This window comes from Zymoseptoria tritici, chromosome 8 (assembly GCF_000219625.1).
Source record: "Zymoseptoria tritici IPO323 chromosome 8, whole genome shotgun sequence".
In the NCBI taxonomy this organism is placed as follows: Eukaryota; Fungi; Ascomycota; class Dothideomycetes; order Mycosphaerellales; family Mycosphaerellaceae; genus Zymoseptoria; species Zymoseptoria tritici.
Genome location: NC_018211.1, coordinates 2,254,739 through 2,268,818, shown reverse-complemented (window position 1 = coordinate 2,268,818; position 14,080 = coordinate 2,254,739). Strand labels below are relative to the sequence as shown.

Here is a 14,080-nt window from a genome sequence, read left to right as displayed (position 1 = left end):
ATATATACGTAGCCGGCTATATACGTCTTAGGATATTCTAGTATTATAGATACTACCTCGATGTCTACTACTATTATTACGATACCTTAATACTCTATAATAATAGTATCGGGTAGTAGAACGTCCTATAGGGATCGATATATTAGTTAATACTAGAATAAATACGTTTTCGAACGTATTCGCGAATATGTTCGGAAACGTATTATATAACATATTAGGCTACCTTCTCGTCTAGTAGGGTAATCGTATAAGTAGCCTCGAAAAGATCGTCCTCGTTATAGAGCCCGTCGGTATATAAAGCCTTAAGTAAATCTATAGTAAAGAAAGGTATAATTTTACGTAATATTTTACAAAACAGCGTCGCGATGCTACGTATAAAGATTTTTTACTAATGCCAAGCCTACCCCTTACTTCCTCGGCCGACCCTAAACGCGAAAATGTCGGAATTTGACTAGTCGGCTTGGCATGTGCGACTGGTCGGCCGGGCTGTAGACACCGTTGCGTATAGTGGGGTGACACTCAAGGCATTGCCGTGTTGCATTCATAGCATAGGGAACCGTCTGGTCTTTCTTCGGAGACCAGTTTTCCTTCAAACACACGACATTGGCATAGACGACCACTTGAGCCCACATCATGTCAACCGCAGCAGCGCCGCTGGCGATTAGCAGCCTTGGAGCCTTTGCTGCCGGCACTGGCTTGTACTGGCTGTACTTCAACCGCTTCGAGACGCACATGCACGCTCTGAGGTTCATCAACACTTTTCTGCTTGCCAACATCGCGGGCTTCTTTGCCCTGACAGCATCATATGGCTTGACTACCTCTGCCGCCTTCAGCACCTTGACCTGGGCGTCCGGTGCTCTGCTGGCGGCGCTTTTTGGCAACTGCCTTGTATACCGCCTACTTCTCAACCCGCTCAACAGATTTCCTGGACCATATCGTAAGCTACTGCCTCGAGAAGCTCAAAATACAATCAGAAGTTGACCTGAACACATGCAGCCGCCAGAATCTCCAACTTCTGGCTCTCAACCCAGCTGGCCGCCAAATCCGATGGCTACTACTGGCTCCAAGCCCAGCACAAGAAGCACGGCAAAATCGTCCGGATCGGAACCAACGACCTCTCCATCACCGATCCCGAAATCATGGAACTTGCCTACGGAGCCAAGTCCCGCGTCACGAAATCGATCTGGTACGATGGCGACAAGCCCTTGACCTCCATGCAAACCTCTCGCGACAAAGGCCTCCACGACCGCAGACGTCGTGTCTGGGCTCCTGCATTCTCGGAAAAAGCCATCCGCGACTACGAGACGGAAATCCAAACCTTCAACGACAAATTCCTCACCAAAATCGCCGAGCACGGCGACAAACCCGTCAATCTCACGAAATGGTTCAACCTGTTCTCCTTCGACGCCATGGGTCTATTGGCGTTCGGCCGCGACTACGGTATGCTGGACAAAGGCGAGAAACCCCACGAACTGGAAATGCTGGACGAAGGCATGCAGCCCCTCGCATACAGACTTCCACTCTGGTTCTTCCGTCTCTTGACCGCCATCCCCGGCCTCTCCGCCGGCTACCAGAAATTCGTCAACTTCTGCGTCTCCGAACTGACCTGGCGAGTGCAAAATGAAGGCAACACGAAACGAGACGTGGACATCATGGGCTGGCTACTCAAAGCATACAAAGACGTGCCTCATCCGGAAAAGGACACGATGTTGCAAGCGGACGCTCGACTCATCATCGTGGCGGGAAGTGACACGACAGCCGCGACGTTCACATACTTATTCTTCCATCTCGCGCAGAACCCGGAGATCGTTGAGAAACTCCGCGAAGAGCTCGACCCGCTCACGACCGGCGACTGGCAGGACAAAGATATCCGCAACGCTCCGATCTTGAACGGCTGCATCAACGAAGCCCTCCGCATGCACCCGCCCGTCCCATCTGGTGTTGAACGCTTAACTCCTCCCGAGGGTCTCAAAGTCGGCGACACCTGGATCCCAGGGAACGTACAGTTCGTGACGCCCATGTTCGTTATGGGTCGAGGTCAGTATCATCTCTACTCCTCCCCTCAATCACATCCAACTGACCATCCTCACCCACCCCAGACCCCGACATCTACGCCCAACCCGACACATTCCTCCCCGAACGCTGGTCCACCCAAAGCGACAAAGTGAAGCACAAAGACGCCTTCGCGCCCTTTTCCATGGGTCCGATGGGTTGTATCGGCAAAAATTTAGCGTTGATGGAGTTGCGGACTCTGACGACGCGGTTGGTACAGAAATTTGACTGGAGGCTGGCGGACGGGGAGGACGGGAGCAGGATTTTGAGGGGCACGAAGGATCATTTTACGGTGGATTTGGGGGATTGTGAGGTTGTTTGTGGGGAGAGGAGGAGGTAGGTAGGGAGGTGGGGCAGATGGGTGGAGGGGATGGGTGGAGGGGAGGGGAGGGATGCATTGCGTGCCTGAGATTTATGTACGGCGGTGTTCTGGTTCTGAGACGTGTGCAATGTTACCTACGACTGTGCTGGCCATGCTTTCGTAGCCTACACCGATTAGAGTGGGTATTGCCTCCTGCTCCTCCTATTCCATCACCATGAGCAGTCGCACCACACCACACGCGACCAGTGTGTACTGTACTCTTGTACATGCGTGACCTTCCGGTCCGACTACAGCCAGAGATGATCCGGGCCAGGGTTTCGTGATCGAAAGCTTGATAGGAGCAAGGAAGTTCGATTTCTCTGTCCAATCTTGCTATTTCGAGGACTTTGAAAGGAGGGACGGGCGTATATGTGTGGATGAGACCTTGGGTGGGCAATACTGAGCGATATCGCGGTTGGAAGAGGGAGGACAAACTCGAGCACGTGCAACGACCACGCTCCAGTGCCCCTCACGCTAGTGGCATTAAATTAGCGCAACGCTCTGTTTCATGATGAAAGTGCGGGGGACACGGTGGACGATGATATGGATGCTTCGTGGCTCCGTCATTCTGCCGGTGCTCTGTACGGCTCTCGTGGATTTGTCGACATATCCGCGACATGCCGTGGACTTGGGAGCTTCCCCGGATTTCCACGGGTCGCTCCCCCGATGCCCCGCCGCAGGGACGTCTTTCCGTCAGATTCTTGGTGACGCGAAAGGGGCCCAAGCTCCTTGTCGGGTGTCACGAGAGCAGGAAGGGGACAGGTGAGCATGACGGGAGCTGTCCACCCAATGCGAAGAGAGATGAAGTGACAACTCCCAAGAGCTCAAAGCTGTTTCTTCCCTTCGACTCGGTTTCATCTTCCTTTCTTCATCAACCACCCTCACACCAATCCAATCCATCACACCACACAACACCGCTACGATGAGTGCAATGTATGTCAACATCCTCCATCATCACCTCACTCCTCTCTCCCTCAACACCACGCTGACAAGCTGCCTCTCTCCTACAGCACGGAAGAACCTGAGGGCGTCTTCGAGCCACTCAAGGTCCTCATCACCCTCCACGACAACATGGACACCATGGACGCCGTCGGTCCCTTGGAAGTCTTCAGCTGGGCTCAGCACGATGCGAAGAACCCAGGTGAGCATACCACAACACAACACAACACCACATTGCATACCCCGCCTCTGACTCAACCCCTCCCTCCTCCACCACAGACTCCAAAGCCTTCCGCACCATCTTCGCCGGCCCACAAGAGCATGTCACCACCCTCCAAGGCGCCTCCCTCCGCGCCCACATCACCTACGACGAAGCTCTGAAGCGTCTCTCCGAGATCGACGTCCTCGTCATTCCCGGCGGCTCCCACGAAGACGTCGTCAAGAACAAGAAACAACCCCTCGCCCTCATCAAAGCCTTCGCCGAACTGCAGAAGAAAAACCCCAACCGCGAACGCTCCCTCATGTCCGTCTGCACGGGCTCCCTCTTCCTCGCCGAAGCCGGCATCCTCAGCGGCCTCACCGCCACCACGCACCCGGACTTCATCACCAAGTTCGAGATCGCCTGCTCCAACGTGGCTCAGCGCGACATGGCTGAGCGGGTCGACGTCGTCGAAGAACGCTACGTCGTCAACAACCTCCGCTTCGACCTCGGCGAGAATGAAGACGAGAACCCATACGTCTTGACCCGCAAGGAGCTCAAGGAACACAAGCGCCGCAAGAGCTCCGCCGGCGGCATCTCTCCGATTGAAGAAGTCACCAATGGCAGTGGCCGTCGCATGTCCAACGCTCGCAAGGGCAGCATGAGTCTCAAGCTCAGCAACAACCGCCGCGAGAGCGTGCTCAAGCGTGCGAACCTCCGTCTGGGAGGGCTCCGTGTGTTGACCACCAGCGGCGTGACGTCCGGTATGGACGGCGCTCTGTACCTCGTCGGAGCCCTGGTGTCGGACGATGCGGCTGATGAGGTGGCGAGGAAGATGTGCTACAAGTGGCAGAAGGGTATGGTCGTCGATGGCGTCGACGTGTAGAGTAGTATGGACGCTCGTGCTGGCCTGGATATCGTGTGGGAAGAGACTCCCGCCGGCAGAGCTTTGTAGGTTATGAGATGACGAGAATACTGAGAAGCTACCTCAGAGATCAAAGCGCGGATGGGAACGATGCCTGGCTTCCGCCGAGATGCGGAAGGAGGCGAGAAAGGAAATCAAGGAAGAAAACCAATGAAATCAAGTAGCTACGGCCCCAAATGAAATGAAGTCAAGAACCAAATGTCCGCTGATATGCTTCGTGGTCAGTGTCCTGGTCGAGCTGCCGCCTCGTTTTCTGATACGCAGCGCTGGTCGTATGCTTTGGACGCTGAACAATGCTTACCGCCGTCAAAAAGCTGTCCGTGTAACGACTCCATCAGACCCTTTCCACCACACACACGTGGACAGCAAGATGAAGAGTCCAAAGCCTGGGAGGAAGTCCTTGCGTAGCCAGCTGCCTGAAAGCGACATCTCTGCCTGAAAGCGATGTTTCGAGATGGAGTCGCTACCAAACCCTCAAACGCCTGTCTCCCATCTCCGGCTCCAACAGCCCAGAAATACACACGATGAACATCCTCATACGCAACGCCGCGCATCTTCGAGTGACAGATCCTCCAGCGGAAAAAAAAAACGATCCACATGCGCCGCGAGCGACCTGATCTTCTCCCGGACGCTTCGCCTCTTCAACTCTCGATTGGACCGTCTCCGACCTCGACCGCAACTTCTTCCCTTTCGTCCAGCACTTTCTCCGTCCGCTCGAATGTACTGTCGTCTTTCTCTGCCGTTCCACTTCACCCTCTGACATCCGTTGTCGAAGTTTTTCCTCCAGGTATGATCGCGAGCGATCAGACTTTGTCCACGTGATTCCTGGGGAGTCGCGCCGGAGGAGTGCCGGTCGGCTACTTCTTCGCCGTACCTGGATTCTCGCCAACGGCGCTTCAGATTTTGTGATCGCGTCGTGAGAGCCTGGTTGGCTTCCTTCCCAGGCTGGACAGAGTTTAGCGCCGAAGTCGAGATCTGCTGGCTGTCTGAAGAGAAAGGGTGGACTGTTCCGGCTGAAGAGATTGAGGTTTCCCTCTAGGGAATATGGTAGGGCGGAGTATGAGGGGAGAAATTTGATATGGTTGGTGCCGGTGGAAAGGGTGGGAGTGGAGGGACTGTATGCTGTCTTTGATGTGGGTGGAGGAGACGAGGGAGAGTCGGGCTGTGGTTGTGTTGTTGGAGATGGATGGTGCGGCGAGAGGAGGCGCTGCTTCTTGGTTGGAGGAGACATTGTTGCCTGTTGTTGAAGGGAGGTACAATTCGGGGATGAAGAAATATACCAGTACTGTGAACAGCTCATCGACCTCCTTTAGGCAGCAGTGCAACTCAGCGCGCTGCGAGGTGCCGGCGTGTGTAACCTCGCGTAGATCATACCCTCCTGGCTCCAGCTAATGGCTGGATTCTAGCTGTACTGAAAAGACGAGCTAGGAGATATGAGACAGTGGCTTCATCTGAATCGCGGCCAGGGTGCCCTTTTCATCACGCCAGCGAGCGACTTTCCCCTGCCGATGGTTTTGCCATGGCAGGCCGATGTGAAAAGCGAGGGGGTCGACTTGACGCAATGCTCGAGGAATATGATTGAGAACAGTCGCGAACAACTGGGACGGGACAAAGAAGATCTCATGAACCGGCTCTTCCACACCGCGGATCGAGGCATACTCACAATGTCTGCCAAACTCGCCGCATCCACTGAATCCTCGCTCCCTTGATCGTGACAAGATGTAGGACGGTGCATGGAAGGTCTGTGTCTGATCGAAGGTATGGCATATGTGACAGAAAGCGAAGAAGTCGACTTACAAGGATGCACATCTCCGGGCTGCACTGCGACCTTTTGCAGGTGTCGTCCAGACACTGATGGTCAACGGGCCATATGACCAACAAGAATGATCCGGCGTCCAGCTACGCAATCAGCTCTGCATAATCGAGCCTGGTAACCAAGTCTGACAATCCGCTCCGATGAGACCGTTCTTGCTGCAGCCCATGCTTGTCAAGATGCGTCTCGGCAGGATGTGCGGTCGCCTGCTTGTCCATGACTTCACGCGCACTGCTCATCTGCGGGAGGCTCGATTGTACCGACTCTGCGTGCAGTCGTGGAGACTTCAAGTGCCGCATCGAAAATTCGTGCGATCTCTACTCGTCGACCTCGCAGCTCTTTCCGAGATCCATCGTGTGGCCGCCAATTTTCTGTCCCTTCTTTCGCTTGAGCAATGCACTTGTCGTCACCGGGGACTTTTCAGTGCCAACTGCGGCGCGACCTTCTTTCGGACAATACTCACGCCGTTGACGGTGGCCCTTGTCGATCCAGTCGTCGAGCCGAGCGGTTGCGAGAGGGAGATCGCGGCGGAAGTTGTCATGGAAGACGTTCAGAAAGTGGGAGTACTCGATGTGTAGATGCTCGGGCGCACAGGAAGGCGGAACGGATTCGAGACAGTGATTTACGTCTCGGTCGCCGCAGGAGCATACTGGACGTGGAGGTGTTGTGGGTTGGGGAGGATTCATGATCAGGCAAATCTGTAAAAGACAACAGTCGAACACGGTGTTCGTCCAGTGTGGTTGTTGAAATGAGATGCATCCCGTGAATCAAACCAATGAAGATTGAGCCTCCCGCAACTTCCGCCGTCTGCTCCGTCTCTCTCGCAATTCATTCCCGCATTAGCCGACCATCTCTTTCCTCACAACGAGCACATTGTTGCACATGGCGGCTACAGAACACCGAAATGGCACGAAGCGGTCGTTGAGTCCGGACGACGACGAGCATGATGATGTGACCGGCGGACAGCCGGTTGGTGGTGGACGGCAACGATCAAAGGCTGCTTGTACGCCGTGCAGGACGAGGAAGCGGAAGTGGTATGTTTGATTCTTTTTTCTATGGTTTCAAGGTGGGATGATGGGTCGTCTTCTTGAGACATCCGTCATTCAGGATAACGCAGCATCTGTTCACATTATCGTCTCAAGATCTCGATCAAGTCCGCTATCGTCCTCGAAGCAACCTGAACACCCCGCCTTCCTGCTTACACTCAGTGATACAGCGACGGCCGACTTCCATGTGCGACATGTGTCCGCTACGAGTACAAATGCGAGTATGCCAGCAGTTCGAAGCGGCCCTCGTTGGCCCACGTCGCCGACGTTGCAGCGGAACCTCCACCACCGCAACCTATCGGCTCGACAACACCGAGCATCATCCAACTACAAGCACATCCTCTGACCGCACCGGGAGCGAGATTCCATCACCGAGGTATCCTGGACCCGATTAAGACTCGTTTCGTCAAAGCCAACTCGGCGATTGCATTTCCAAGGATTCTGGGAATGGACCTCGAAGCGGAGAATGTTCCAAGATTGCACTCTTTCGCCTGGCATCTGGGCATTCGACAGGAACCGAAGGAGCCGCCGGTTGATATCACAAATCTCATGACATGGAACGATATGCAAAGTCTCGCGAGCGTGTATTTCAAAGTCGTCAAGCCTGAATTTGGCATTCCCGACGAGGTCGAGTTCATGGAGCAGGCTGCAGCACGATTCAAGGATCCGTACGGCTGGAAAGGAATCGATGCTGTTGCGTTAGGAGTCGCAGCATTGGGTTCGTTCTTCTCGCCGAACCCACATCCCAAAGAGTCGACCTTTGCTACGGAAGCACAGCGAGTCCTGATTGAAACGAGCGTGTGCTACTCGCCCATGCCCAACCACGTTACAGGCTGGATCCTCCGCACGATCTACCTCCGCCTGACTTCCCGCCCGCACGCCGGTTGGATAACTTCTTGCATCACAATGCATCAAGTTGAAGCCTCCGGCCTGCACAAAGAAATGCAGACCATCGCTGTCGTCTATCCATCAGTCAATGCCGACCACAAACTGGCTAAGCAGCGCCGACGTCTGTTCTGGATCGCCCGCGCCCTCAATATCCTCCTCTCGTTTGAATACGGCCGCACTCGCGTCAATTACGATGTCGTGACGACCAAGAAGTTCGCTCCGGAAACTGGTTCTCACGCGCACCAATTCGTCGAGCTCGCGGACCTCCTCCCAAACGACTTCGTTGACCGCGAGCGCGAACCAGATCCGCCGGCTGCGCTCGGCGCAGCATTGACTCGCATTGAAGCTTTGCACACTGAATCGTCCTTCATATCACTCCTCAAAGCCGACCTTGCTTTCGCCATTTACCGCCGCTTATGGCTCATGTCTCTTACCGACGCCAAAGACCGCGCCGATACCGTCATCTCAGTCGGCAAATCCGCGCTCATCGCTTCCAAGGCTCTTTTCACCTCCCGCACTCCCTGGTGGAACGTCATCTGCACCCCCTTCCAATTCCTCTGCGTCTGTATCGCCGTTGGAACGCCACGAAGCCTAGCGAATATCCAGCCCGTTATGGATTTGATGCATACCATTGCCCAGACTTATGACACGCACATGGTGCGCGAAGCATACAATCAGGCTACGGCGCTGATCGCCATGGCGAGAAAACGGAAGACAAAGGAATTGGAAGCTTTGAATGCCGTTCCCGCGACGCCACCGTTCATCGATCACCCATCTGCCGGCCCGAGTAGCACGTTGAGCGAAGCGCCGAATCTGGACTGGGGACAATTGGATCTGCCGTTTGAGTGGGACATGTTCTTGAACCCGGAGCTGGTTGTTAATAGTCAGCAGGAGATGGGGATCGGTGGTGTGCCGATGCCTGCTGGGTATGCGGAGCAGTTCGGATTTGGAGCGTGAGCAGAAGCCTTCGTGGGAGAAGGAATCGACAACCGATGCTCTCTCGAATGCTCTCAACCCATGCTCATTGGCGATGCATGAGATGTTCGGCACTTCGTTCGTTGTAACCTCGTGGAGACACGAAGCCAAGCTGGACGGCGTCGCACGGAGCGGTCACGACTTGAGCGTTTCTGGCCTTTGAGCCGAACGACCAGCACGTTGGACATCTCACGAGGCACATGAAACGAGCATGCCCTTGCAACGCCGATAATCAGGTCGCGCATCTCGCCGTCGAAAGGTCACTCCCGACGAATCACGACCTCACAATCCGGGATCGTGGGCTGGGCAGATCGGCAATGCTGCAGATCAAATCGTCTTGGCGGCCGATTTTGTCCCAGATTGGAGCACTTTGCAGGCTTTGCTTAAGCTCGAATTGGAAGGACACAAGGGTCGTGTCGATGGCAGCGAAGCATGGCCGCACGTGGTCGAGATAAGGTGAAGTGAACGACTGCACGGCAAAATTCCGGCGATTGAGTGCTATACTGCTTGTACGTTTGAGGAAATATGTCCGAGCTACGATTGGAGTCGCACTGTACATGCCGATGTATGCCTACCTTCTTGAAGAAGGTACAGCGTGCGGTATAGCGCGGGCTTGGGATATATAAGTCGACTTTACCTCGCCTTCAGAATGGATCGACACATCCTTCAGTTCACACCACCACCACCAGCTTCTACCCAATCCACCCAACCATCCATCACCATGGGCCTCAAATCCACCCTCCTCCTCCTGGCCACCACTGCCTTCGCAGCTCCCCTCTCGGAACCCCTCCTCAAGCGCGGCAACCTCCCCACCCCGGTCTCCGCCGCCACCGCCCGCCAATACCTCGCCCAAATCCCCGTGGCCGCAGAGAACAACTCTCCCGCCTACAACCGCGACCTCTTCAACCACTGGATCACCATCAGCGGAGCCTGCAATACCCGCGAAACCGTCCTCCGCCGAGACGGCTCGAACGTCGTGACGAACTCGGAGTGTCAGTCTACTTCCGGGACGTGGTACTCCGACTACGACGGCGCGACGTGGACGGATGCTGCGAGCGTGGATATTGACCATCTGGTGCCGTTGAGGGAGGCGTGGGTGTCTGGTGCGAAGGACTGGACGAATGCTAGGAGGCAGGAGTTTGCTAACGAGTACGACTTCATCCCTTCAATCATCAGAGGATATTGCTGACTTTTGTGATAGCTTGACTCGTCCGCAACTCCTCGCCGTCACGGATACGGTCAACCAGGGGAAGGGAGATAAGGATCCCGCGGAGTTTCTGCCGTCGAGAGTGGCGTACAGGTGTACGTATGTGAGGGCTTGGGTGCAGGTCAAGTACTACTATGGTTTGAACATGGACTCGGAGGAGAAGAGTAAGGTCCAGAGTGTATTGAACGGTTGTTAAGAAAGGGCAGAGAAGCAGCGATCACGTTGCAGCCCAGTCGGTATGTTGGAGCGGACGGTGCTAGCGAGAGGCAATCAAGCGACATGAACGAAAAGGCAATGAAACGGTCAATCATTTCCCGTGCTGTTCGACCTTCTGGCCAGTCTTTGTTGCTCTCTGCACTTCTCACACTCCCTGATCCACACCCACCCAACTCACAACCCCAACGGATTCCCCGCCGTCTGCTCCTTCACACCCGTACTCCTGTCCACCTCACTCTTCCTCTTCCCGTCCACATCCTCGATATACTTCAACTCCTTCGCCGCTTGATCTTGCACTTTCAACAACGCTTCGCCGTTGGGGTTTCCTATCGCTTTGAGGACGTAGCCGAAAGGGCTGAGGGCGAAGTAGAGTATGTGGCCTAGAGGGTCGCCGATGAAGGAAAGGGGACCTGGGTGGTGTTAGGTGAAGATGGGAGAAGGGAGGAAGTGGAGGGCTAAGGATGGGCGTGCCTTTCTTCGCAGTCCCAAGCGGACCATCTGGTGCGAGGTTGGGGACTTCGTTGAGGACTTTATCCATAATTTTGGTGGCAGCTCTACCGACTTCTTCGAGCAGAGCGGTTTCTGGGAGTCGCTGGAATTGAAGGAAATGTGAACTTTGTGTTGGAAGGAGGGTTTGAGAAGAGATGATGATGCCTTACCTACTTGATCTACTCGTGTCTCTAGATACAGGTAGCTGCACATGGCTACAGCTTGCACGAAACACATGACATGCTTGTGCAGGGAGAAAATCCGGGAAGATCGTCGTGCACCGCGTGGGCACTGGGCAGCTGCGCATGGCGGAGGTCGTACATTATTTCACTGCCAAAGGACGGGAAACTCTTTCACTGCGGTTCGCTTCGATCCTTGACTGACGTTTGAAGCGGGGAGGTCTTCTCCTGCAGCACAGATGATGTGAGGCTTGATGTCCGTGATGCTTTCAACCCTAACCCTAGACGAAGGGTGAGCCTTGCATTTCCGACAACAATCCGCAGGTCTCTCAATCCTTGATCCATATCATTGGATTGGAAGAAAAGAGACACTGGACAATTGGTGTTCGAGATGATCATGTCAGCATGTTCTTCCTGCTTCTCCCTGTTCACATTCATTCTGGATGGCGAAAGCGACATATCCGTGCCGATATGCTGCTCTTCCTCCTCCTCACGGTCCGCAGCAATTCCCTCCACAAGAACTGCTACCTTACTCTACAACACGTGCTCCCATTCCGCTTGCTGGGGTGACACGTGTGCGCTGGCCATAAGACAGGAAGAGACGACAGGAAAGACGAGCGAGACATCAAGTTCAATAGTGAACAGCTATAAACAACCCATCGCTAAATCCACACCAAAAGAAACAAGACATACCACACACACATCCCCACTCTCATATCATTCCCACGCCCTCCACAAACTCAATACAGCCCTGCAACTCCTGCTGCAAACTCTCCACCCTCAACTTCAACCCAACATTCTCATGCCTAAGCGTCTGCACCGTACCCCAAACCCCACCACTCGCCTCAACCTCCTTCCTCATCATCTCCACCTTCCCTCCACCACTCCCCCACTCCCTCCCATCATACTCCGGACTCACCATCAACATTGGCACCCGCATATCCTCCGGCGTCCGCAAGCCTTCAGATCCATTGCTCGACGGCCCAGCGATGGAACTCGCATAGTCGTCATCATCCTCCTCCTCTTCCTCTTCCTCACCCGCATCCCCACCACTATACCCCGAGTCCGCAACACTACTCCCACCTTCACTCCTCCTCTTCCCCCGAATCGAACTCCCAGCCGTACTCCTCCTCACCAACCTTATCGTCTCCCTCCCTTGCGCGACCTCCTCCCTCGTCTTAGCCAAAACACCAACGAGCTCCTCATTCACTTTCTTCTGCTCCTCACAAACCCTTCCGATCCCCTCAAGTTGCAATTTCAAATGTTCGCTGCGTGTATTCGCTTCTTCGACTTCCTCTTTCTGGACTTCCAATTCCGGTTGCAGAGCCGCGAGAGCTTCACACTTCCCGCGATACGCCTCTTGGAAACTGGTGAGCAGAGCGGTAGCGGTGAGGAGCAGGTCGTTGAAAGATTGCGGATCCAAAGGGTCGGCGGGACCGGAAGGGAAGAGGGCGGAGGAGATATTCATGGTCGCGAACTCGTCGCGTTTGGGAGCTTGAGGTGAAGATGCTGCGGCGGGTGGAGTCTCCTTGCGGGAAAACCAGGATTTCGGACTACTGCTCGACTTCGCAGATATGGCGGAGATGCTTCGTTGATGGCGGGTATTCGGTCGCGGAGTGAACGTCGTGCGGTGGTCCATGATGAATTCGACCTCGTCGTCTTCTTTGGAGGGAGAAGGCACACCGAGGCGGACGGGAGCGGAGTCGCCGTCGAAGAGGCCGCCGAGAAATTTACTGGAAGAAGCGGTGGGTGGTCGATCAGGTCGGAAAGTCGTGGTGTTATTGCTGTCGGTAGAGGTAGAAGAAAGTTGAGCCCGGTGTTGCGCAGCATAAGAAATCGTCTCCTTAAGCTTCGAACCCAGCACGGTCCCAGATCTCGTGAGTTGTGACGAAGCGTTCATCAACCGCGATCCGAGACCTTGTCGCAGGGGTACAATGTTGGACGTGACGATGTTTGCGGTCGGTTTCGTCGCGAAACTTCGTTTGCGGTGGTCTTCCAATCCGGAGACGGAGTACTGGTTTGCATCGGCGATATCTGCGGAGGCTCCGCCGTATGCAGTCGAGGTGGGACGGCCGGCGAAGAACATGTCCGTCGAGTCGCGGTAGCTGACGGGCGGTGTGGGTAATTCGGCCATGGTTTTGCCGGGATATTGTGCTGACTCGTTCCTTGATGAGATCTCAGATGCACCGGTGTTGCGACGAACAATTGATCGTTGACAAAATGTTTACAGCAAGACTGTTGCAAGCAGTGTCAGAACGACGGATGCAGAAAAGTGCGAGGAGAAATGCGTCGTGTGCAATGGTGGCTGGAGGCTTTCGAGGAATGTGCCTTGTTCCTGGAGAGCTTTCGTCACACGTGGCTGGCGGTATAGATGGTTCCTCGAAGTCCAGACTCCCTGAGACTCTCCAAGACCGTGGAACGATCCAGACGACTCGTCCCGGCGCTGCTTTCTTGTCCTGTTCCGCTGCTCTCTCTTGGAAGCTACCGCAAGAATCACGATCGTTTCAAGTTGGCCCCGGTCGAGCGTTCCCCACCGGCTCGCAACGTGGGAAATGGGAATCCTGGTCCGGGCCGCTGGTAGGGCTTCTTGAAGTCGTTGCGCTCGTTCGAGGAGATCAAGTGAATCGTGAGATGGTCCAGAATTGAATGGATATGCGATTATTGTGTATAGCAATACATTTGCAACAACGAGTGCCAATCGACTGGGATCGCAACGTTGTTATCTGCGTGTATATACGCAAGAGAAGGTGGCTTGCAAGGCGGCTGGTCTAGTTTCAGCCTCGTGGGGGCC

At 54.8% G+C, this 14,080-nt stretch overlaps 5 protein-coding genes across 5 annotated transcripts; 4 read left to right on the top strand and 1 right to left on the bottom strand.

Moving 5' to 3' along the window:
• Positions 1 to 546: 546 nt before the first annotated feature.
• Positions 547 to 2,392, top strand: CYP-20 (putative P450 monooxygenase; the record flags this gene model as incomplete). Its single annotated transcript, XM_003850156.1, has 3 exons — positions 547 to 937; positions 997 to 2,037; positions 2,100 to 2,392. The coding sequence occupies 3 exons, from the start codon at positions 634 to 636 to the stop codon at positions 2,390 to 2,392; spliced, it is 1,638 nt and encodes a 545-aa protein (XP_003850204.1).
• Positions 2,393 to 3,297: 905 nt separating this feature from the next.
• On the top strand, positions 3,298 to 4,664 carry MYCGRDRAFT_75229 (uncharacterized protein; the record flags this gene model as incomplete). Its single annotated transcript, XM_003850157.1, has 3 exons — positions 3,298 to 3,346; positions 3,424 to 3,554; positions 3,632 to 4,664. The coding sequence occupies 3 exons, from the start codon at positions 3,336 to 3,338 to the stop codon at positions 4,435 to 4,437; spliced, it is 948 nt and encodes a 315-aa protein (XP_003850205.1).
• A 2,507-nt stretch (positions 4,665 to 7,171) lies between these two features.
• MYCGRDRAFT_46743 (uncharacterized protein) lies at positions 7,172 to 9,180 on the top strand (the record flags this gene model as incomplete). Its single annotated transcript, XM_003850158.1, has 2 exons — positions 7,172 to 7,323; positions 7,506 to 9,180. 2 exons carry the CDS (start codon positions 7,172 to 7,174, stop codon positions 9,178 to 9,180), a joined length of 1,827 nt encoding a protein of 608 aa, XP_003850206.1.
• Positions 9,181 to 9,919: 739 nt separating this feature from the next.
• On the top strand, positions 9,920 to 10,601 carry MYCGRDRAFT_95467 (uncharacterized protein; the record flags this gene model as incomplete). Its single annotated transcript, XM_003850159.1, has 2 exons — positions 9,920 to 10,347; positions 10,400 to 10,601. The coding sequence occupies 2 exons, from the start codon at positions 9,920 to 9,922 to the stop codon at positions 10,599 to 10,601; spliced, it is 630 nt and encodes a 209-aa protein (XP_003850207.1).
• Positions 10,602 to 10,795: 194 nt separating this feature from the next.
• MYCGRDRAFT_110638 (uncharacterized protein) lies at positions 10,796 to 13,563 on the bottom strand (the record flags this gene model as incomplete). Its single annotated transcript, XM_003850146.1, has 4 exons — positions 10,796 to 11,031; positions 11,117 to 11,213; positions 11,495 to 11,570; positions 12,030 to 13,563. 4 exons carry the CDS (start codon positions 13,421 to 13,423, stop codon positions 10,796 to 10,798), a joined length of 1,803 nt encoding a protein of 600 aa, XP_003850194.1.
• Between the last annotated feature and the right edge of the window lie 517 nt (positions 13,564 to 14,080).